General features: G+C 32.3%; 3 protein-coding genes across 3 annotated transcripts; 1 reads left to right on the plus strand and 2 right to left on the minus strand.

Annotated features, from left to right (window-relative positions):
- Positions 1-521: 521 nt before the first annotated feature.
- LOC126745553 (transcription initiation factor TFIID subunit 6-like) lies at positions 522-8,628 on the minus strand. The gene is made up of 8 exons (XM_050453432.1): positions 8,197-8,628; positions 7,636-7,866; positions 7,386-7,583; positions 7,031-7,210; positions 6,414-6,714; positions 1,121-1,452; positions 868-1,032; positions 522-780 (listed from the first exon to the last, which is right to left on the minus strand). Exons 1-8 carry the CDS (start codon positions 8,437-8,439, stop codon positions 571-573), a joined length of 1,860 nt encoding a protein of 619 aa, XP_050309389.1. The 5' UTR covers positions 8,440-8,628; the 3' UTR covers positions 522-570.
- A 244-nt stretch (positions 8,629-8,872) lies between these two features.
- Positions 8,873-15,423, plus strand: LOC126745557 (traB domain-containing protein-like). Its single transcript, XM_050453437.1, has 5 exons — positions 8,873-9,040; positions 9,133-9,374; positions 9,571-9,822; positions 10,331-10,470; positions 14,704-15,423. The coding sequence occupies exons 1-5, from the start codon at positions 9,016-9,018 to the stop codon at positions 15,158-15,160; spliced, it is 1,116 nt and encodes a 371-aa protein (XP_050309394.1). The 5' UTR covers positions 8,873-9,015; the 3' UTR covers positions 15,161-15,423.
- Positions 15,424-20,730: 5,307 nt separating this feature from the next.
- LOC126745558 (formylglycine-generating enzyme-like) lies at positions 20,731-23,893 on the minus strand. The gene is made up of 4 exons (XM_050453438.1): positions 23,232-23,893; positions 21,382-21,553; positions 21,167-21,329; positions 20,731-21,097 (listed from the first exon to the last, which is right to left on the minus strand). The coding sequence occupies exons 1-4, from the start codon at positions 23,764-23,766 to the stop codon at positions 20,957-20,959; spliced, it is 1,011 nt and encodes a 336-aa protein (XP_050309395.1). The 5' UTR covers positions 23,767-23,893; the 3' UTR covers positions 20,731-20,956.
- Positions 23,894-24,939: the final 1,046 nt, after the last annotated feature.

The raw sequence follows: 24,939 nt of genomic DNA on the forward strand, positions 1-24,939 counted from the left end.
CATGAAAACCCATCTGAGACCTAGGAATCATTGACGATCGTAATAAATTAATGGTTCACGTCTTTAACTGATTCAATTACGTACGTAAAGTAACAGTTCAAGATGATTCGAGGCATATTAGAGAGGTGAGATGCGGTAGAAACCCAAATAATCGACTTTTGACCCACTTTTTGGCATGAAAACCCATCCGAGATCCAGGAATCATTGACGATCGCAATGAATTGACTTACAATAATATAACCTAAATTGGGGTCCTCAGACAACATGAACTACTTAAAAACTTTAACTACAAATAAAATAGTAAACAAACTGGGATAATAATTAACGTATTAATATTTTCATAACAATATAATAATCTTTCTCTGATATTTAATAATCCTAATCGATTGTTATATTATGTAAAAGAGACGTCTAATGTATTTAGGTAGTCCTAATTTGTATTAGGATTTCCTATTTAAGACAATAAATTAAATGATTTGCTTGAGTGAAATATGGATAAATTTTTAAATAAGACACAAAAAAATTGCTTAAAGTTTATTAAAAAAAAGACTTATAAGTCTAAGTTATAACTTAACCTAAATCGGGAATATCGTCGATACTTTTCCGCGCTTGCATTTGTTGTAACTGTTGCAGCTGTTGCACAAACGTCCCCTGATGCGATTGATTCGACGCGCTTTGATTGGTCTGATTCGAAACGACGACCATTTTTTGCGGTTGACTCTGAATAAATTTCGGTTGTTGCGTCAGATTCTGGTTGCTGCTCGACACCAATTTAACCACCTAAGAAAATATCAAATGTCGCACACTTATCGGCCCAAAAAACCCCGTTCAAACTCAAATACTAACAGTCAGAAATTGAAAACTTACGGTTGTGGTCGGTGATGTGACCTGACTGAACTGTTGCTGTGTGGCCGCGTTACCTTGAGACCTTTGCGGCATAAAAACGACCTTCTGTTGCTGACTCTGTTGCAGCGAGAACCTCTGAGGCTGCTGACTCATCACTATCGTTCTTCCTTGGGGCGTCGGATTACTCTTAAAGAATGTACCACATTATATATTTATTATACCCCCATAAGACCTCAGTTATATGAGGCGTGACGTCACTAGTTAGTTAACCCACCTGCTGTATAATTCCGCTGGAGGTGACCGTTCGAGCGGTGACGGTCGGTCCGACCGTCGCGGACGGCACGACGCCGGACGACGTTGCCGAATTAGCGGAAGAGGACGCGGGCGCCGTAATTTGGGTGCGCGCTTTGGCAACGGCGCCGTGCAACGAAAATCCCAAGTAGCCGTAATCCTGTTTGTAGTCCTCGACGTTATCGGGGGGCCCCCGTAACGTTTTTATGATCGGCGTCATCACTTTGATCAGCAGTTGTTTGATGTGACCGGCGGCCGTTCGATCGGCGTTCGACACCATACCGATCTGGTCCAAGTGGCTCTCGAGGCGAGCACCTAAGCAAATATGTCTCCCTTGAGTTGTTTAAGCCTAGTATAATCACAGATTTAAGTAGCTACGCTCCAGATAACCACTCCAATGTATTTCATTTGTCCCCACTGAGAAAGCAGCCGCTTGCTCGCGATTCAGCCGAAAACGGATATTTCGCTCCGATTGTGGCCCTGCGTTGCAAATTTTAATTTTTATCGGTAGGTATGCTTCCAGATCTTCGCTTCAATCATCGCATCGTAGCATCGCTTTCGTCGGCCACTGACGCACTTTTTTTTCCTTGATGCGACGCCGACGCGACGGGGTTAATTTTATTGACTAAGTAGGTACTGTCACAGATTTTACATTTTAAATCTGTGGTACTGTGACAATAATAATTGACGAATTTTTAAAGAGGTTTGTTTTACTTGAACATTTTTTTTGCGATTTTTTTATTCGATATTTTTATATTTTGCAACAAATATAAAAAAAAAATTAAATGAAAAGTATAAAAACGAGCGAAAAAGCTGTTCTTTTATTTTTTTGCTTCTTTACTGTATAATTAATAAAAAGATTTTTTTTATATAAGACATTTTTTTATGTAAACAATAAAGGATATATCCGAAATATTTAAACTATAATAATTTAAGTTTTATGGTATATTAAAGATAATTAAAATTTTTTAAACGATAAATTCGAAAATAAAAAAAACTTTTTTTTCGTTTTTGTTTTTAATCTATAGGTTGATAAGATATATAGATTGATACATTATATACCTATATAGATAGTAGTACTTTTTTTTTAATAGTTAATAAAATAAATTATTAGTCTGAGGTAAGATAATCTTTAAACTATATACTTAAAATAAAGTCCAAAATGTTGTTTTTATAGAAAACGAAAAAAATGCTCTCGGGAAAAAAATATTTTAGTACTAAATATTGGGACACATATAATAGTAATGTTTTTAGGAGGAATGAATATTTGGGGTGATAGAGTTCAGTGTCTTTTATATGATGAGGCCATAATCGCGTTTTCGAAAATTTTGGACTTAGTTGTTTTTAAAATAAACGCCTCAATTATTTAATTTTCGTAATTAGTTTTTATTTCAAAAAGTATTCGCTATTTTAAAAAACGGCAAAACAAGTCAATGGTATTTTTAAGTTTTTACCTTATGTAGCAAATTTAGGAGAGGATGGCAATGGCTGAAACTAAAGGATGATGGTAATTTTTTATGTTATTTCTTATCTTAATTTCATTGTTAAAATACAAATTAAAACACCGTACCAAAATGTAACTTAAAGCTTATATAATTATATTTTTGCAAGCAGTTACATTATAATAATTGATGGCTTCGTACACCTATTATAAAATAAGTAAACATTTTTAGAATATCGTATATGTACATACCTAATCCTAAATAATAAATTTGTGGTTGATAATAATATAAAATTGAAAATTCTTATAAAACTGTTCCAACACAAATATATAGCTATAATAAAATTTAATTTTACAACTACTATTATTATTATGCAAGATCTTTCAACGAAGAGGAAAAATTGTATTATTTGATTCCTCCTGCCCCCAGTAGGTATTTCTCAAAAAAATCAAAATAGCGACTTTTTGTTCAAGATTTTTTTTCAAAATTTTTTGACAATTTTTTTTTAATAAGTTATTTTTAATTATTATCAAATAAGTGCCCAAATAAATAAAAATTTAATTCAAAAATATAATGAAAATATGCTTTTTTCCTTCATTTTTTTAATGATTTTTTTTTCATTATACTCGAAAGAAAAATGCTGTCAAAATATTAAAAAAAAATTGAGGGTGCCATTTGAAATAAAAAATTGTGGTAGTTTCTCGGGGGTAAAATACGCAGGGGTAGTTTTGAATAAATTTTTAGAAATAGCATTGTCTCCCATAAAAACCGCATTTTGGGTTTTTTTCTTCAAAAATGTCCAAGTTCTACGCTGTTAACGTTGTCGTGAGACACGCTGTATAGGAAACAATAAAACTTTTGTTGTACGAAATAACACTGTTACCAGCAAATACCATTAAAATGTGCACGGTGTTATTGATAATGTACATCAAAACTTATATGATTTTTGCTATAGAAAAATTTTGCATTACATTTTTGATACGTTAGAAAGTAAATTGAGTGTAGGTCATCAGACATGCTCACCATTGGACAATTGCTCACCATTCACCAACGGAGAACTTTCTAAACGGAGGGAAAAAGAGACAGAGAGAAAGACAAAATCGGGGAAAAAGTTGCGCAATTTTTAGCTCAATAACATGCCATTTAAAATTTTTTTAAAATTCGAATGATTGTGAGGATAATCGAAAAAAACCGAATCTTTGAAAAATCTATTTTACTTTTTTTTGAGCCTATTTTTATTCGATTTTAAAATAATTTACAGTTTTGCATTGCCCCTTTTTTCTGTGCTACATGGTGGTATTTTTAGATTTTCAATATGACTTTGGTCGACCATCATTAACTTTGTTTTTTCTTTTTCACTATACTCAATTTTTCTAACGCTTCAAAAAGGTATTTGCCCCTTTGCAATGTACTTAAAACCTGCATGTTTTGAGTACTAATACCGCAGTTAAAGGGATTTTTAGAATAGAGTCGTTTACTATTCAAAGAATCAAATAAATTGTTCATGTTTTCAATAAAATCTGTAGTATTAGTACCCATTTCATCATTAATCAAACGTTTTGTTACACATATCCTCTGTTGTTACTGCCCTGGTCACAAACTAAGGCAAGAGGAAAAAATCCCATGGCATTTAATCTGGTTATTACATATATAAGTAATTCTTTCAAATTATCTTTTACAACCGAATTTTGAGAAAAAAATAGGCCAGAGGAAACTTCCAATTGGAATAAATACCCTTAATGCAAAACACAAGAGCATGGTTTGCTATTTTTTTGCTCCTCCCTAAAGGACCTAAATCCTCAAAACCCTCTATAAAATCTAACTTTTTGTTAAACTCTAAGTTTTCCTTCAAACTCATTTCATCAAATGCCACTAGGCATTTTTTTTCGTTTTGGGTCATAACAGCACATTTTTGTTTTATAAAAAAATTTAATATTTTCATCTATACCCGTAAGTAAAGCCACAAAACAAAAAGTAACACTGCAATTTACAAAATAATAGTCAAAATCAATTTAAATGAAGTATTACTGGATTAAATTAATCAATAATGATTAAATTAAATTAAATTAATGATTCAAATTAAATCTGCGATACAAGAGGCTCACCGCAACCCCTTTAAATCCTTAACCCCTACCGCCGTACGCCGTAATAAATTTATGGTCGCCCGAGGTGATCGGTATGGGCGCCCGGGTCTTATTACCAAAACGTGCTGTTGGTCAACCGGCTTGAAAAGTCGGGCGACATTTCGGGTGACGTTTCTGCCTATGCGAGTGTTTATCTGGAGCGTAGCTAGTTAAATCTGTGGTATAATATAATTTAAAAAATAAAACGGCTACTAGGCTAGTAGATTAATGGATAAGTTCCTTGTCTTACACGTGGCAATAGTTGCTGTTGTTACCGCAATATTATTAACAAAACATAATAAAAACTAAAACTAAAATACCTCATTATTATCTTTAATGGCAATGTTACATTTGTCAATCACGATTCTGTATTTTATTTTATATTTAATTATTTGATTTGCCTTAAAGTATATAAAAAATACAAAATGTATAATTGTTTCGACTTTTCCTGGTGTATACCTCTTTTTAATTCCCTTATAGTATCTGGATTGTTATTATAACTTTTTTTTTTTTTAATAATTTCATTCCAGGTTTTTCTTTTATTGATTAATATTCGGTATAATTAACGTATAATTTATATTAAAGGGTGCCCGATATTTGAGCCTCATAATTGGCTACGTACTTTTTAGTTTAATTTAAATTTTAGCCTACTTTCTCTTATTTTATTTATTTATTGATTTATTTGTGAAAACTCCCCCTTGCAAAACAAAGAAAGCTGTAAGTTCCTTGGTATTACCATTGATGGTCGCCTTCGCTTCGAAGATCATATCCTAAATCTTGCATCAAAATTATCCTCTGGATGCTTTGCAGTAAGAATGGCGGGGCATGAGCTGGGAGGGGTAGTTGCACGTTCAGTGTACTTTTCTCTTATTGAGTCCCACCTTCGTTATGGCTTGCCTTTTTGGGGTTTAAGCAACAAGGGATTATTAAACATAATTTTTGTGATTCAAAAAAAGGCAGTTAGATACCTATGTTCCGCTGGGTTAAGAGATTCTTGTAAACCTCTCTTTATATCTCAAAAAATCCTAACTCTTTTTTCTCTTTTTATCTTAGAAACAGCTACTCTTATTCATAAATGTCCTAAACCTCCCTCTAACACTGGTCATATGACTCGCCAGGTTAACGATTTTCCCTTACCAATCCCTACATCCTCCCTCACCAAGAACTCACTTATATACCTCAGCAAAAAAATTTACAACCATGTTCCTCTATGTATCAGACAAATTTTAGAAGTTAAGAGATTCAAAAAGGAATTAAAATCACTTTTATTATCCAGGGCATATTATAGCCTTGACGATTTTTTTAATGATACCTTTTAACCTGTGCATTGACATCATTTTAGTGTTTTAGTTTTGTTTCCTGTTAAATAATGTAATTTACTTCTTCTAAATTCTGTTTTATTGACAGCTTTATTTATTTTTTAATGAAATTTATCAAAAAGATGCTTTTTTTTCTCAATCTGTTTTGTTATGATTAATTTTGGTAATGTGTGTAAATTTTATGGTAAAGTGTTTTAGAAGTTATGTTTGTTTGAAATTTAAAGTGAATTTGGAATTTTTTAGTTTTTAGGATGCTTGTACACAAGATTTTGTTGTCTTACGTAATATAGCACATTTTCTTCTTTCTTTCTTTCTATTGTCAATAGCTTTCTTCTTAAATTTGCAAATAAGCTTGAATTTAAAAAAATAATTTGAAATTCAAATAGACTTACCGATAATTTTGATCCTGGGCAAAATAAAGATCCGGACAACTTCGGTGCCGAGTTCCGATAAACCCTGCAACGCCCCGTACAACGACGACATCGGGATCTTGTCGCTCTGCTGTAAAGCGTTGGTGAACATCCTGGTGATTCTCGTCTGAATGTTGTTCGTGCTCGTATTAAAGTTTTTACAAATTTGGGCCATCAATCGAGAAGCGAAATCTCTGAGGGCCCAATGGTTGTCCAGTTCAGGTCGCATGCACAACTGTTTCGATACTATACACGTTGTAACCGAGGGTATCAGTTCGTGCAGCTATGAAAGACAATAGTTAGTTTAAAATTCAGTTATTTTAAGTACCTCAGACATTACTATTATATAATATAATGATTTATCTTTCACCAGTGTCTTAATATGTCTATAAATAGGTCAAATATTTTTGTTGTTTCCTATATGTAATTCACATTTATAGATTTGTAATAAGGGACAACTCTAATTCTGTACACATAACTTTTGTTATATGAATTTTTACCTAAAAGTGTGTAAGTTCAAAAAAAAATTAAGTCGTAGTAATTATCTTAAACTGAATAATTATGGTTTCAAAATAAGACACTTCATATCTTGTACTCACATATTTCTCCAAATACAATGACTGATTGTCCAACAATGCTTTAACCATCCTCATAAGATAAATGAGCAGTGCCAAATTATTTTGAACAACATTTACCCTTACTCCTTCAATTATGAATGTGCACATCCTGGGAAGCATTTCATGTAGGCCAGGATCTGATGATAAACTCTGAAGAGCTTCCTACAAAAATTGACATAATTTTTATTATTATGTCATAACCTTAATTAAAATACAAAATATGTCCTTAATGAATTTTTCTATATATTAATAAAGAATGAAGTGTTTTAATGGATTTTATGTTAGTATTGCTACATTAATTTTATATTTATGTGTAACAAAATGAATTTTTACTTACTGCTCGTCTGGCTTCGTCTGATCCGACACATGCCTCAGTAATTTCCTTATAATATAATTGTTGTTCAACAGACAACTCGTGAGTGGCCAACTGTTTTATTTGAACAGTTTCAACATTTTTCAATTTTTGTTTTCCTGTACTGGGTTTCCCAGCTGTTTCTTTCATTGGCTTCTTATTTACTGGGTCAACAGACTCTAGCTATAACCAAAAAAACTTTTATAAATAATTTCATACACCCTTAAATACAAACCTTTTGCACTGCTTTTGCTACAGGAGGTGGGTTCTCTGGTATGGTCGGTTGAATGCCGTCTATGCATAGCCAGTGAGATCTCAATACTACTTCCAAGGGCGCTTTTGGATTTACATTTGTAAGCAAGTCTCCTAGGTCTACTTCCTTTTCCTCGATAAAATGTAATTCTCTGCCACCACCAGAGGCAAATCGGAAAGGGAGTGGTTCAGTTGAATGAAACCCATATTGGGGCTAAAAGTACAATAATATGCCTTGCACAAATGTATTCAGAACAGCAAACAATATTAAACTAAAGAGCCTCATTTCTTAACAAGTAAAATGTAATTGTAGTATCAGTATTCAGTATAATTAATTTTAAGTTATACACATACATAGGTGTACTTTATTGTATTGGTACTATAGATTAATTTTGTTTACATCTATCCTGTATTAAGCATGTATTTCTTATGTTGAATAAATTTTCAAATTGTTTTAATCTGGTGGGTGTGAACAGTTTTAACTTGTAATGTTAGTGTTTCACTTTTTAAAAATGTATACAATAATATAAAAACCTTAACTTACCTCGATGTTTTTAACTTTTAAGGCAGAATCAACATCACTCTGTAGCAATTTGACTCTCTTCGCATGGTGCATAAATTTGGCAGCATCTTGAATAATATGCTTTAAGCGAAAAGAAATATCCTCGGCTAGGTCCTTGGCTGCTTCGTCTTGTAAGTTTCCGATTCCTATACTTTCCGCTATAACTTTGATGGATTCCACTGAAAAGTTGGTGCCATACAAGTCGCTCTCTGTTATCTTGGACATCTTAGGTTGTGTCCCCTTTGAGGTGTTTTTACATATGAATTTTGGAATGAATTTTATGCCTTAGTTTATATAAGAAATTTGTGATTGGATATTAATTGGATAACAAGGTAATAGATAAAATATAAAAATAAGTTCACTTTGTAGTTTTAATGGTTATGGCCAGGTTTTGATACAACAACAAAATATTGTCAAAAAATGACAGTTGGTATGTGACACTCTTAAGCCGAAATCGCACGAGAGCTTACTTGTTTTGTTAAATCAACATGATTCATTAAGTTTAGAATAACATAAATGTAATTTTTAAGTAATGAAATGATTTTTTTAAATGTTTGTACAATTTTGTGTTAGAAAAATGCATCTTTCTTTGAAATGATTTAATTGTAAATGCCCCCTAACTTCATTAGCGAAACTGTCAACGTCATTAACCTCAAACTTCAACCATTTGTTTTCATTTTTGGGTTAGTAGTTCCAGATTGCTTCCAATATTATTTTTTTTTGTGAATAAAATTACAATAAGTATCTCTATATTATATATTGTTTTTTCTATGTTAGGCTTCTTTGTTCAGAATCAAAAAAATGGATAATTCACTTACCAATTTCGGTAAGCTCAAGCTCAAACTATATAAAATATGTTGTATTCGCGAAATCTGTATTATATGTTTTCTAAAAAAACTCTTTTTATTTACCATTTAGAACTTAGCGAAAGTACAGTGAAAATAGGAACAGACTCCGAGAGTGGGTCAGACAAAAGTGAGACTATTGAAATTGTCGGTTATGGAGATGAGGAGTTGAATGGTAGCAAGAAATCTTCGGATGACTTTGACAATAATCTTCCTGACACTGTTACATTACTAACGCATAAAGAAACAGGGGCCAAACTTTACTTAATTGGGACTGCTCACTTTAGCAAGAAATCTCAAGAGGATGTAGAATTGGTAAGTGTACTTGATTATTAATTAGTGTAATTTTAATATGTATCAAATTTGGTTCAGGAGAGTAAGAAGTTATTCCTTCAAAAGAAACATGAAACATTTAAAAAATCACGATATATGCTGACAAATTGGTCAAAAATACTCATATAAAGACACAGACACACCTTGGATAATAATTTTATTAATGTTTTTCTTCAAGGTTATAAGAAATGTGCAACCGAATATAGTAGTGGTAGAATTATGTGGCCAAAGAACCAGCATACTAGAACTAGATGAGGAAACTATCTTGAAAGAAGCCAAGAATATAGATGCAGCAAAAATTATAGCCACTATGAAGGCAGACGGAGCCGTTAACGGTTTATTGTACATTTTGTTACTAAGCATGAGCGCTCATATAACGAAAGAAATCGGTATGGCACCAGGAGGAGAATTTAGAGTGGCTAGCCAAGAGGTAACATTATTATAATATTTATTTCCAATATATTGCAAATATTAGATGTAGGTATGAATTAGTTTAGAAACATAAATATTGAAGGGATGATTTCGTGAGTCCTGCTTTAAACTGGATTTAACAATTTCCCAGCTTTCAATGTAGAGTACACTATTGTCATCAAATTAAAGAAGTACATGTGAAATATTGATATTAAGTAATTCATTTATATAGTATCAAAAAATTCAAAAATATAATGAATGGAGAATACATTAAATTAATATGACAATTTTAACTGTCTTTAGAATTCCTAAATTATTGTAACCTAATTACTGCAGTCATATTATTTGGACAATCCTTATTTATTATTTTGCGTATAAGTATATAATATTTTATCTTTATTTAATTTTTTTTCCAGTCTTGTTCTTTTACGAGGAACTCCCATACAGTTAAATTGTTGTTATATGCTAGACGATTTTTTACACTATTAAGGACCTATGATGTCTCAATATAATCCTTAATTTTTCAGGCCGCTAAGATTCCTAATTGTTATGTCCACTTAGGGGACCGACCTATAGGAATAACGATAAGACGAGCCCTTAGTAGGCTAAGTTGGTGGCAAACGGTAAAGTTTGCATGGCATTTGTTGACTTGCAAAGATCCTATAAGGTAATTAAATAATATTTTTTATTTAATTATTTATCACAAAAGTTCAAAAATGTCTATAATATTAGAGTATAATAAAATTTTCATAGGTGTTTATCATAGCTGCTCACGGTAAAATAGTTGTTGTAGGCATGTGGTTCTTTAAGGCACTCAAAAAAGTTTCTACTCTTGCCTTCAATTTGTTCGTGTAACACTTTTTAAAGAAAACTAATGAGGGATTTTTTTTATTGGATCTTGCGCCTTTTTAGGGTCCAGCCAATTGAATTCTTGCCTAGGAAGTAGTGTCTTGTCTTTCAGTTTATAAATAATTAGTTTGAGATGAACATAACATGTACACAATGGACACCATATTACAGAACAATACTCTTCTTCTGACAAGACAGTTGTAACAGTGACTGGAGTTTTACCTTAGCTCTACTCGCATTCAGTAAACACATAGATGAAGTTGTAAAAGCATCATTAAAAACTCTTGGTTTTATCATTAGGTCTACAAAAGATTGTCTGAATTTAGAAACAACATAGTTGGTTCCCTAACTATGCGGTTTTTGACAGGCTCGAGTAGAGGCTGTGATCATAACTTGCTTCTTCAGAGACTTAACTTTTTATCCCTTAAACATTGTGTCATTCTAAGCAGTCAACTTTTTCTATTTAAACTCTGCTGCAATAAAATTAAATTGCCTCAGACCTTTTGGGTGAATTAAATTTTTACACAAGAAGGCCAGTTCAATTTTAACTTCTTGAGAATACTTGTACCAACTTAAGCAGAAATGCTCCTTTGTACCGAGCCTGTTCATGGTTTAACACACTAAATAGTGAGAATAACAAGGTGATGCAAGCATTATCTTCTGCAGCATAAATTATTGGTTCTCAATTGATTACATTCGTTAATTCATTAAAATTCTTGATTCGATCAGTATTAGGTGGGCTGGAGGTGTTTTTTTGGGTCAGTTTTTTCTTTCTATTGTACTACTAATAATTGCTTTTGGGTGGGTTTACTCTTGTTACATGCATAATTTGTTAGCTGAGTTGTATTTTTTTTGTTACCATATTACTCATAATTGTCTTTTGTATTGGGGTATTTTTCCTGTTGGACAATAAATGAATAAATTAGTTAACATATGGTTTGCGATTGTCCGCGTATAATAGACATTCACTGTTATCTGTACCCAATATATCGCCAGGCCATGAAAATTTTTAATTTTTCTCAACGGCATTTAAATACGCTTCAAAGTACGCAACTTAAGCTGTGCCTTCAATAGGTACTGAGATCCCCATGTTTAGGATCCTTATCTTGGACACCCTGCATATTATTCTCTTAAAAATTGTATTTATTTTAATTAATTAACTTGGATAGACGGGAAATGCACGCACAGTATTTTTAAAATGCCATTGTGCATTGGGTATTTTTAGCAGTTAAGTAGTTGTTATTTTATAATGTTATAATGTATGAATTATTATTTATCTATAGGAATTTTGTATTCTTCAGATAACGAAGCATATTTTGACTTTGACTTGACATTAATTTCACGCTACAGAACATCACCAATGATTGCTATATGATTGCACTGCTTGCGATTGCTATAAGATATACGACTGACTGAATCCACTTGATGTTCAGAGAAAAATATTGAATTATGTGGAATTTCATACTATTATGCTTTAAATAAAAATGTATCTATTTTTGTGTGTTATAGGCCACCAAATGGAGATTTCGATATTTTTATAACTAACTTACACTTATTGTTGGAAAAATACTGTAAGCCTAGTAGCGAAATAATTCTTACTGGCGATTTTAACACGCCTTACCTGAGTTCTTTAAACAATCAGTGTTTCTTTAATATATTGTCTACCTTTAATTTAAAAAATAAAGTTTTTTTGCCCACTCGAATTGGCTCTACCAGTTCTAACGTTTTGGACTTAATTTTTACTAATATATCTGAATGTAAGGATGCTGTGGTAGAAAGCAATACTATATCAGATCATGAAACTGTATTTTTTAATTCTGGAATTTTTAACAAATGTTCCGACGAAGCCAATCAGAGTGGCCAGCTTAAAAGAAATTTTTGTTTTACTAATATAATTGCTTTTAAATCTGTCCTTGAGTGTGAAAAATGGGCAGAGGTCTATAAGGAAAATAATTTTAATGTCCAATTTGACTTATTTTATTCAACATATTTATGGTATTTTAATTTAAGTTTTCCGGTAAAATTTTCACATCGAAATAAAAATAAAAAATCATGGGTAACGGATGAAATTAGAAAATCTAGCAAAAATTTAAAATATTTACACCGACGACGGCGTGTGATCCCGAAGTTGGAGACGACATATAGAAGTGAAAGTGCCAGGCATAAATTATTAATTAATTATAGTGAAAAACAATTTTATCACCATAAAATAACAAACTCTGAAAATTCTAGCAAGACAATGTGGTCTATCGTATCTGAGCTAAATAACAATAAAAAAAAAAAAAATTTGAATTTAATATAAAGAATAATGGCTTATTAATTACAAATCCTATAAAAGTAGCTAATTATTTTAATAACTCTTTTATTGAAGAATATTTCTTTTGCATGTTTTTTGCATAGTATGAGCATTGTACCTTTCAGTGAGGGTGAAGTCCTAAACATTATAAAAAATAAAAAGTCTGGGGGACCTGATGAAATTCCATTATCTGTATTTAAGAATACTGCGGAGGCTTGCATCAGACCATTAACATATCTCATTAATATGTCATTCGAAAAGGGAATATTTCCAAACTCATTAAAAAATTGTAAGGTTATTCCTGTTTTTAAAAAAGGGGATTCTAATTTGGTTGAGAGCTTTAACTTCCTGTTTCTCAAAAATATTTGAATACGCAATGCTTGATAGGCTTTTAGCTTATCTAATAAAAAACAAAATATTTTCGGAAGGACAACATGGCTTTCTGTTGGGTAGATCTACCTCGTCTGCCATTTTGTCGATGCACTTGAGCGCCCTGTGGGGATCTTTTGCGACCTAAACAAGGCGTTTGACTGTGTCAGCCATGATGTTTTGTTGTACAAGATGGAGTCATACGGCATTAGGGGTGTCGTCTTAAATTGGTTCTCCTCCTTTGTAGCATTTCGGACACAATACGTGGAATTAAGGAATAAATTAGGTTCATATTGTTCAAACAATCTTCACACTGATTTGGAAGTACCTCAAGGTTCGGTGCTCGGGCCTGTGTTGTTTCTTATATTTGTGAATTCATTGCCTACAGATGAGTACAGAAAATATGCACATTACTGCGGGAAAGGCATTGCACGAGCTAAATAACTCGTTTACTGTAAATGAACTTTTTCTTAATACCAAGAAAACAAATTATATGGTTTTTTGCACTAATCGGGGTCAATTAAATCTGGATCTTGACATGTATTTGAACAATAATGGTAGTTTCTTGCAACGTCAACAAACAATAGAGTTTCTTGGCTTGACACTAGATGACACTCTTTCATGGGAGGCACATTGCAATGATTTGTCATTAAAATTAGGTGGCCTTTGTTATGCCATAAGAAATATTAGGTCTTTAATGGATAAAAACCAGTTAGTTTGTGTATACTATGCCATAATCCACTCTAGGATTCTGTATGGGATCCAATTCTGGGGTTTTTCAGTATTTATTGGTCAAAAACAAGTTATTAGATGTATGGCGGGAGTACCCCCTAAAACTTCCTGTAGATCAGTTTTTAATCACTTTGAGATTTTAACTGTTCCGTGTATGTATATATTTCAAGTGTGTTTATTTGTTTTTAAGAATCTTAATGTATTTGTGACAAATGGTTTTTTTCATAATTATCCAACTAGACTAAGAAATGATTTATCTTTGTTGCGTACTAGATTAACTCTTTCAAAAAATTTTGTCCTGAAAATATGTCCAAAAGTATTTAATAAATTGCAAAATGACATAAAAAATTGCAATAGTTTGTCAATATTTAAAAAGAAATTGAAAGCTTTTTTAGTTTTGAAGTGTTACTATGATATAAAGACCTACCTTTCGGAATAATAACTAGCTGTAACGTATATATTTGTTTCTGTTACTGTTTTATATGCTTAATAATTTCTTTGAGTATCTAAACTAGGTTTAGTGATAGTGTAGTTTCAAGTAGGTATATGATGTTAGAAATTTTAGCTTCTTTGAACATAGACGAATTCCATACACTGTATTGTGTCAATTTTGGATAATAAAGATTTGATTGATTGATTGATATTATATTGTAGTGCCGAGGAAATTGAAAAATGCAAGAACCGTGACATGCTGGAGCAATTACTAGCGGAATTAGCTGGCGAATTTCCCGGATTTAAGGAGGTGTTCCTGGTCGAACGGGATATTTATTTGACCAGTTCCTTGCAAGCGGCTGCCAGGATGAGGCCTCCCGGTGATCCAGAGAAACCTTTGACGATTGTGGGAGTGGTTGGTATCGGTCACATGCCCGGCATAATAAAACTGTGGCCGGAGGAGCAACGACGGTTCATTCCGGAGATCATGGTCGTTCCTCCGCCTACGATGACATCGAAAATCGTGAAGTTTAGCTTTAAATTGTCGCTGTTCGGTTTGGGTGTGTACGTGATTTATAAATACGTGCCGGTTCCGAAGGTTCTCAGGGAAAACGCGATGCTTCAAAGTGTCGTGAGTAACGTCAAAGACAATTTGTCTTTTATGAGTTTTTCCGTGTAATTTTAAGATAACATAACTTTTATTGTTCTTATGATTGGTGTCGGCTGGTGTTACATATAAGGTCAAGATTATTATAATATATTATTTTTATATACGGGGGTTTTAGATTTGTAACATAACTGCATTTTGATAATGTAGTACATAGCTATTTTTGATAACTCATTGGTTTACCTTTTACTAGTTTTATTCTTAGTCAAAGTTATTTTATCTGCAAGCTCAAATTATTGTTGATATTTTTTTAATATAAAACATTTTTTATTTGCTTTCATTTGTATGATTCGTTTTTGTTAGACTGTCTCTGAGTAATAGAAAGAAATAAGAATATTTTTGTGCACTCAAAATACTGAAAAACAAAATAGATCGTCATGAGATTCTTGGTCAGTTACCTTTTGCTTTAAACAAAATTAACACTCGCCATCCATTAGGTTTTTTATCTGGCTTATCCACGAACCAACCTCTATAAAAATTCTCCTATTTTTAAACTTTTTGAATATTTTAACTTATAATATGCTTCCGATATTGACATTGATGCAACTAAAAAATGGTATGTATGGGGTATTTGTTATTATAATTTGTGCTTATAATATTTCGGGAGATGAAATTGTCACCGCCTCCAATAAACTAAAAAGTAAGTTGACCTCCGTGGTACCGATGGAGTACCAAGTCTTGTCGTTAAAGATTGTATTCGCGCTTTATCAGGGCCTATTGCCCACATATTTAATCTTATCATCTTGTCTTCAACAGTATTTCCCGATAAATGGAAGACTGCAAGAATATCCTCGATACTCAAAAAGGGACCGAAGAACGACATTCAAAATTACAGAGCTATATCGATCTTATGTAATTTCTCCAAACTTTTTGAAATAGTTTTTTATAATAGAATATATGCCCATGTCAAATTAGACATAGCACCTAATCGATTTGGTTTCGTCGAAAATCGCTCCTGTACAGTAAACCTGGCTTGCCTAAATGAGTATTTGTGTCAGCATTTGGATAATAGAGGTCAGGTTGATGTAATATACCTTGATTTCTGCAAAGCTTTTGACCAAAGTCAAAGTTTTAGTTGCTTTAATAAAATCTTACGAGGTCGTAAATAGTTGTTGAATATGAAGGCTTTAAGTCTCCTATATATGAAGTGTGCTCGGGAGTTGCGCAAGGATCTAACTTGGCCCCGCTTCTCTTTTTATTATTTATAAACGATCTTGCCAAATTACTGTCTTGTCAGAGTTTACTGTTTGCGGATGATATAAAATTGTTCACAAAAATAGATACTGAAGACGATTGCGAATTCCTTAAGGTAAATCTTATTAAAGTTGAGAATTGGTGCAACATCAATAGACTATATTTAAATGTTAATAAATCCTCTATTCTGTGATTTTAAAATGCGAAATTATAAAAGGAAATTATGAAGCATGTAGCAAATATAGTTTCTGACTCTGCCAAATTGTTGGGTTTTATTTATCGAAACTGTCGGCACTTTGAAAATATTAATACTTTAAAACTACTTTTCTTCTCTTACATACGCTCAAAAATAGAATACGAATTTCTAATTTGGTACCCAATTTACTGGTACCTGATATTGAGCGCATTCAGCGCAAGTTTATGAAGTATCTCTGGTTTAGAGAGGAAGGTGTCTTTTCAGCCAGAGGTTTGGATAGTCAATTATACTTTAATAAATTTAATATTATACCCTTAGCAAAAAGAAGAGAAATTCTTTCCATAAAATTCTTATATAACCTTATTCATAACAAGATTGACCGTCCCACCCTTTTGGCTGGTTTAAATTTTCGGGTACCAAGAATAAACTCTAGGCATTTTAGATTATTTTATTTAAATCCCGCTAGAACTAATATTTTGTTTAAATCCCCTATTAATATAATGTGTCAGAATTATATTAATTGACAGTTTAAGGTCCATTATAGAAAGTATAAAGTAAATAGGTGATGCAGAGTCTTTCTAGTATGTATATCGATAGTCTGTTTAAGTAGATAGAATGTTAAGCATTTTGATTTTTCATTTTTATGCATATTTTGGTAATTTTTTTAAATTCTCTCCTGTAATTGGGTAACAAACCTGTTGGAAATAAATGCCTCTTTTTTTTATTATTATATTTTATTAGTGTGGTTAATTTATGCGCATTGTGTATTTGCTCATTTTTGTATTTCCTTTTATTATTTATTACAGTACTTTTTATGGTATGTTAAGTTAGTATCTATAAGTGGCCTTGTAGCTGTTGATATTTGTAACAAATAAATGATTATTAGCCTGGGACTGAATGGATTATACGTATATGTGCCAATCTTAATATGCGAGGAGCACTAGGACTCCATGTCTTAGTTGTGAATTTATTTATTTACCAAACGTTATCTAACAAAAAATTACTAATAAGGGCACTAATGCTTGACAGATCAAGAAGTAATTCAAGTAATTAAAATCAAGGGAGATTGAGTTAACAGCGTATAACAACTTAACATGCTTTAATAAAAATTAAACTGATTCAAAAACAGCCGAAAGAAATCCCAAGCTCACAACTCCCACAGGCAAATTAAATTAAGGGTTTATATAGAAAGAGAGATTTGATGGTTATAAGGTAATAATCAATGGAGTAATTTTGTTTTTGAATGTAGCTACAGTGCCATTAAATAGGTCATTATTATTATTATTATTATTATTGCTCTGTAAAATATTAAACTATGAGCAAGTAAAGAGCATTTCTTGCTAAGTTAGTAGGTCTATTTTCTAAATAAAAACGAACGTGTGGATCGGAATTAAATTAAACGGAACGAGTTTAATTAAAAAAAAACTGCACATATTGTCCATGTCTATTATGGACCCACTATAGTTATTAAGGAACGATTGCTGCATAAAGTAATTTAGGCTTAATTAGGCCCAATCTTTTAGTTTTTTTAGCCTCAATGTTTGTTGTCAATTATGACCTCTAGATGCCTCAAATCAAATGTCAAAAAATAAAATATTCCAGGGACAAAGCTTTGAAAATTATCGAATTTTGTGTCGAACTTATTGATCTTGGAATAGGCTAGTCATAAGGATGGGTAGCTAACATTTTTATGTAGTAAAGAGACTATTTTTATAATAAATAAGCAAGTCAATGTAAGAATTTTCTCCTTTCTAAAGATTAACTTGCAATGGTCTTTTTTTTTGGTAATTTATTTCCAAGTAATTGAAATATTGTTTATTTTATTCCAGGCCATTTGTTGTGATTTTTATGTACAGTACCGAGCAAAAGTAAAGAAACTTTTTTTTTATTTTTAAATTTATTTTATTAAAGTCAACAAAAATTTTTTTATCCTATAATACTACACCAAACTAGATAATAAAAATAAAACATAAACAATATAATTCTACTTATTATAAAGCCACATGTAAATTAATTAAAAAAAAAACCAGGGAGCAAAAATAGAGAAACACATATTTAAAGAAAATATATAATAACAACAAATTAATATTTAGTTGCATATCCCTTATTTTTAATAACTGCAATGCATCTCCTTTTCATAGATCCAATCAGATTCCCTAAGGTCTCCTTGGGTACAGAATGCCATGCAGCTTCAACTGCTTCAAACAACTCGTCTCCATTTTAAAATTTTTCGGGATGTTCCTTACGAATTTTTTTGTCCTCAAAAATTTTTTTTATAATTTTAGCTGTATGCTTCGTATCATTGTCGTGTTGAAACCTCCATTGCAATGGCATGTTTTCCTCTGCATATGGCAACATATTATCAGTTAATATTTCTAAATATTTAAACCGATCCATTATCCCATCAATTTTGACAATGGGGCCCATTTCCATACCAGAGAAACAACCCCACACTTGTACATTTTCCCCTCCATGCTTAATAGTGCCCAAAGTATACTTTGGATCAACTCATTTATTTTTAGGACGCCTGACCCATAAAATACCATCAGAAGAAAATAAATTAAACTTACTTTCATCCGAAAATAATACCGTATTCCATCTTGCTTCTGGCCAGTTTAAATGGTCATGTGCAAATTGAAGTCGGGCGGTTCGATTCTTCTTCGAAATGAAGGGTTTCTTGGATGGTTTTCTTGCCGGCAAGCCACTGTCCCTTAAACGTCTTCGAACTGTATGGACACTAATATTTACATCGTCCAGTTGAGATTTTATATCCACTGCTGTGTTAAATGGATTTTTAAGAGCTAAGGATTTAATCTTTTCGTCTAGGCGTCGTTTTTCTAGGCCTACCAGTTTTAGGTGGACTTATTAATGAGTTCCTAATGCGGTGTAACTTTATGCTTTTGGAAACGACTGAGCGGTTTAATAATTGATATTTTGATATTATCAACTGTTTTATACATAACGCCAAAGTAATACCTCGAGGCATATTTGCAGGTTATTCTTTATTAATTAACAAAATATTGTGTATTTCTTTCAATAAGCAAACATAAACTAAGAACTTTAAAAATGTTTCTCTACTTTTGCTCCTCATAAAATAAAGATAAGCAAATAGATTGTTTTTGTTGCAAGAATTTATAAATACCAAATATGTTTTTGCATTCCTTTGAACCTAATGTGAGTATTTGTTTATTGGCAATAGTCGATTATTCTGGCTTTATATTTATTAAATATAATGTTTCTCCACTTTTGCTCGGTACTGTATGTCTCCAAGGAATTTAAAGTCAAATACTTGGAAGTTAAAAATAGATTTTCAACCTTTTTCTGTTTTCAAAAACGCCAGAATTCCCAAAAACAAAATGTATTATTGTTTTCCAGAAAATCCATACATACTTGTTTATTTTTCAATAAGGAATTATAAGTGATTTTTTAAATATTTTCCAAGTACCAAGAGTTTGGTGCCAATTTTTACATTTTCCAAGGATTTAAAAAAAATCCGTGAATCTCTGCAAGTTTAAAAAAATCACAGAATAAAGTCCAATTCCTGGAAGACAAAAAATAATTTTTATACTCTCTCCAAGTTTCCAAAAAAATCCATGTTTTCCAGAAAATAAAAAACAAAAATTCCAGGCATTTGTCTTGAAAAAGTTCAGGTAATTTGTAAATATTTTTCATCATATTTGACGTCGTTTTGTTACATTTTTCGGGGATTTGAAATCACAGAAGACCGAAAAAACCGACTTTTTTGAAACCCATATTGGCTAGTACTTAAAATTGTATTTATTTCCAAAAATAGATCCGTGTAGGTAGCAAAGCTATAGGTCTAAAGTTTGATCGTTTTCCTCAAAATATTCGGAAAGGTTCCCAAAACAAAAGCAATGATTATTAACATAAGCCAAACAATTTAAATTTTTAATCGTATTTCATGAACTTCTAAAGAGTGGCTAAACACAAATGTTTCTCCTATAAAAATGCCAATTGATCAACTTCAGGAATAAGAGCTTTAATTAGCTTTCTAGCAATAGTACAGTAAAATTCATTTAGAACATTCGAATAAATTCTTTCCTCTCATTTTCTATAGACCACGCGTCATTTACTATGTTAGAACCAGTCTTGCATAATACCTGTCTCGCAGAATAGTCCTCATTGAACTACTTGGATAAATAGCTAAGCATGTATTTACCAAACCCATAAGTCAAAAGCAGCACTTCCTTTTAATAGTATTTAAGTGTTTTTTATTGTTACATTTACTTTGGTTTTTTGGAGGTTCATTTAGTTTATTTCATATAGATCTTTTTCAAATATTCCTATTGTCGAGTGTCCATAGTTCCATGTTGTTAATTTATGCAAAAAGGAACGTTTAAAGCAATTCTTATTTAAAAAATATTTTAATTCCTAAATATCTGAAGTGAAAAATGTCGCTATCTGGCATCCGCGGCGCATCTGAACCCCAAATTCCCTGCCGAACTGTCTTTCGTGTTCGTCGATCGCGCTGCGCACCGATACCTCCAGCAATACGATTCGTGACACAAGAAGGATCCTCCTTTTTTCACCTTAGAGTTCTAAATCAAAGTAATCACTCACATATGTGAACACCTAATTTTTTCTAAATAGTTTCAATTATGATTTACCTCTGGATCTGTCTGCCAACCATCCTGTACCCATTCCCAAACGTTCCCGGCCATATTATGCAGTCCAAACTTATTCGGAGGAAACTCATCGACCGGACATGTAAACAAATAACCGTCTTCGGCCGTATTCACTTTCGGAAAATCCCCTTGCCATATGTTGGCCCTGAAACAACCAAATGCACCGAATCCACCAATACCAGACTATGTTTTTTTACCAATGTTGGCCTTTGGGATTTAATTTGTTTCCCCAAGGATACAATTTTTGTTTCAGGCCACCGCGGCATGCCATTTCCCACTCCGATTCTGTCGGTAACCTTTTGCCAAAATGTCGACAATACGCCACTGCATCGTTCCAGGACACATGGGTCACCGGATGGGTCATTCTGTCTAAAAAAAAATAATTAGTGGACAAATGGCTCCATATTGGTCTGAATAACAGAGAGAGCTATAGAGCATAAGTGTCTTCAATATTGTTGAAGATTGCAAAGAATAGTGAAAGTTACATAGTACATGGAGAGGAACCAAATCATTAGTTGGGTTATAATAGTTATCAGCCTATAAGGTTTATAACAAATAATTACATACATTTGGATATCAAGAAATTTTGGAAATTTATACAATGAGAAAGAAACACATCTAGAATCCCTACAGTAAAGATTGTTCTTTTGCATATTTCTTTGGAAATCTACTATTGCTGATTTCAGTCATCTTAAAATGTTCTAACTAAATCATATTGAAGTATTATCATCATTAAAGAAAACTAAAAAATAAGGAGACTGCAGGGTTTGACAATGTTTCTTCTATAAACATTTTTTAATTTGTCTACGGAGAGAAAGAAATTTGATGGAGAATTATCGCTCAATCTCCATTTTGTCCAACTTTTCTACTAAAGTCTTTGATACCTGCATTCACCGAATTAAACATCATATTTTATCCTATCAGATCAACGGACCCTCTAGCTTAAACCCTGAAAATGAATATAATAAATTACTTTAACTGAATGGAAAAACCCTGTTTCACCTTCCTGGAACAGTTGGAATAAGAAAAACTTCAGCAATCTGTAAATTAAATGGAGATGACTTTAGATGCCTGGAAAAATCTTGTGGTACCTTTTGGAAATAAATTAAAGGAAAGCTTTCGGAGTCTGAAAAAGTACTGCATGGCAAATAAGAAAAATTTAACTTTAGTGACCTGGATATAACTAAAAATTACTTAGAAGCCTGAAAGAATGAACACTTTGACTACCTGGAAAAGACTTTTCTTTCACCCACTGAAGAAAATTAATAAATAAGAGTTCTACTGTCTGGAACATTTTTTCTAATACCCTGAAAATCTAGACAGTCACTTAACATCATTGCTGCAAAACGCATATTATGAGGCTATAAATTGCAAATAGCAACTTGATGTAATTCTACAGATTTTGCTAAAACCTTTGATAAGTTGGACTAGTCGAGTTTTTCATTTCCTTCTTATTAAATATATAGACTGCAATTTATGTAGTTCACTATAAGTTCAAATGATCTACGTAAGTGGTGCCCCCCAGGTATGCAATCCTGCTCCATTTTTATTAATGACATATTTCTATGAGTCGGCTTTTCTATTGTTTGACTTAAAGGTTTTTCATCTCGTTAAGAATTTATGAAATCTTGATAGATGATCTGAAGTTAACAGACTTCCACTTAACCTTGAAGAGTCTGAAATTTTCAGTTAAGGTTTGATGTTGATCTATTTGGCATGACTTCAGTTCATCAGAGTTCTCTTAGATAGTATTAGATTGTGAGTTATCGAAGCATGTAATGTTCTACTTACTATTAGTTTTATATTGTACCAGTTTGGTCTTGCAATTTACCACATTACTTGAAACAATATTTTAATAATTGTCTTATTATTGGGATTAGTTTCCTGTTGAACAAAAAACCATGAAATATTAATTGTTTTTTAATTGAATTTTCTAAGGAGCATCTGTTTGCTTGGAAACATATGTGGATGAAATGAGTTTCCATAATAATTGTATAATTTCAATAACCTTAACATGAACATGCTACTACTACTACTAGTACGATACCTTCGATAGTAGAACCTGGCCCTTCCGGATGTTTCCATGTGACTCCGTTCAATTTTATCCACCAAGGGGCCTGACTAGCCCTTATGTCCTGATACAAGTCCCTCTGACCCTCGGGCAGAGCCATTTCAAATACGAAACTATCCCCAAATGTTTCCGCTTCAGTTTTGTAACCCGTTTCCCTAACAAAGTCATAAAAGTCTCGGTTGGAAACCTCGTAAGTGTCCAAATAGAAATCTTGTTCGATGGTGACATTGCGAGCGGGTCCTTCAAAATCTCCCTTGAAAATCGGTTTGTTGGTGCCCATTTCAAAGGTGCCCTTCCTGATTAATTGCATGTTAGAGTGGCTCAGTTTCGATTGGTGTGGTGAGTTTGAATTTACATCTTTGGAATACTTATTGTTGGGTTTGATTTCGTTTTCCTGTGTACTACTGCATTCCTCTGCTCTGTTTAGGCCGCAACCGCAGTCCGACAGGGAGAGGATAAACAAGTTGAAAAGGTAAAATAATTTGTAAGTAAATATAATATTAAAGTACATTTTAACCACTAAGATAATAGAATGGAACGACTGACTATAGCAGCCATAAAACACGAGTTTATAAGTATAATATACAAATACAAAACACAAAATTTGTGTAATATAATATAACCTATATTTAATATAGGTTAGGTAGGTAGGTATGGGATTCCATCGCAGTGTGAGAGAGACAGAACATGTGAAGGATGGAGCTAATTTGGGCAAATTATTATTGCTCCTCATAGACATTTAAAAAATAAAAGATATTTAGGAAGTTATATTAAAATAATGATTAAATTTAATAAAAATTAGTTTGTATTAAATTTAATCTATAATGCATTTCACAATATTCTGAAAAATGAATATTAACGGACGCCCCCCCGTATTTGACATGTATTCAAGATGGCCGCCATGATCGCGCCAATCAAATGCGTTTGATTTATTAGGACGGTCACGTGACCCGCTCCTTAATATATACGAGGGTCAGTCTAAGAGTATTAAAGTTTTTTTACTACCAACCACAATATATATAAATTGGTTTACTAATAATCTTAAAGACATGAGGGGACATTAAAAAGAAAAAAATATTAGCGCCTCTTATAAACAATTTGAAAAAAAAAGCATAGAAACTTTCAAAATGTCGTCGGGGTTGTTATTTCAAACCCCGTATTTTTTCTCAATTTCTTTAATTAGTGGACTGTATATTTTACTAAAATTCTATCTTTCATGGCTGCGGCTGAGTCTAGGAATTTATGTAAACCTTAGTGTGGTGCGACTCTTGATTTTGCACAAACAAGATTTACTAATAATACCTCACCACGTTGATTTATTGACCTCAAATATACACATTCACCAATTGAACTTTTACTTGCGTTGCAGAAATGATGAACTTCTATATGAATTGGATATCTTGGTTCGAAAACCATGTATTAGATCCCATTTAAAGGATCCAGTACAAATAGTGGTTGTGTTTGTGGCACCTATTCAGGAAAAAGTGTTTTAAACATTGCGAAGGCCAAATATACGCTTTTCGCTGATGACACCACAATATATTCTAAAAAACTACGAATATTCTGATTGAAAATCCTTGCTACAGCATTAAATATATTAACTTACCTTTAAGTTTCATTTAAAATGGAAATGTAATTCTTAAAGCAAGCAATGTCTTATTTCAAATTTGTATTGTTTCGATTT

Source organism: Anthonomus grandis, chromosome 16, assembly GCF_022605725.1.
Source record: "Anthonomus grandis grandis chromosome 16, icAntGran1.3, whole genome shotgun sequence".
NCBI lineage: Eukaryota > Metazoa > Arthropoda > Insecta > Coleoptera > Curculionidae > Anthonomus > Anthonomus grandis.

Excerpts from the sequence above, each read along its gene's own strand:
- LOC126745558 (XM_050453438.1), bottom strand. The coding sequence starts at position 23,766 with ATGTACTTTAATATTATATTTACTTACAAATTATTTTACCTTTTCAAC. Across the intron at positions 21,554-23,231 it reads GCCAGGTTCTACTATCGAAG|ACAGAATGACCCATCCGGTG; the intron begins GTATCGTACTAG and ends ATTTTTTTTTAG. Across the intron at positions 21,098-21,166 it reads GTTGGCAGACAGATCCAGAG|AACTCTAAGGTGAAAAAAGG; the intron begins GTAAATCATAAT and ends ACTTTGATTTAG.
- LOC126745557 (XM_050453437.1), top strand. The coding sequence starts at position 9,016 with ATGGATAATTCACTTACCAATTTCG. Across the intron at positions 9,041-9,132 it reads TAATTCACTTACCAATTTCG|AACTTAGCGAAAGTACAGTG; the intron begins GTAAGCTCAAGC and ends TTTACCATTTAG. Across the intron at positions 10,471-14,703 it reads ACTTGCAAAGATCCTATAAG|TGCCGAGGAAATTGAAAAAT; the intron begins GTAATTAAATAA and ends ATTATATTGTAG.
- LOC126745553 (XM_050453432.1), bottom strand. The coding sequence starts at position 8,439 with ATGTCCAAGATAACAGAGAGCGACTTGTATGGCACCAACTTTTCAGTG. Across the intron at positions 7,584-7,635 it reads TAGCAAAAGCAGTGCAAAAG|CTAGAGTCTGTTGACCCAGT; the intron begins GTTTGTATTTAA and ends TTTTGGTTATAG. Across the intron at positions 7,211-7,385 it reads CAGACGAAGCCAGACGAGCA|GAAGCTCTTCAGAGTTTATC; the intron begins GTAAGTAAAAAT and ends CAATTTTTGTAG.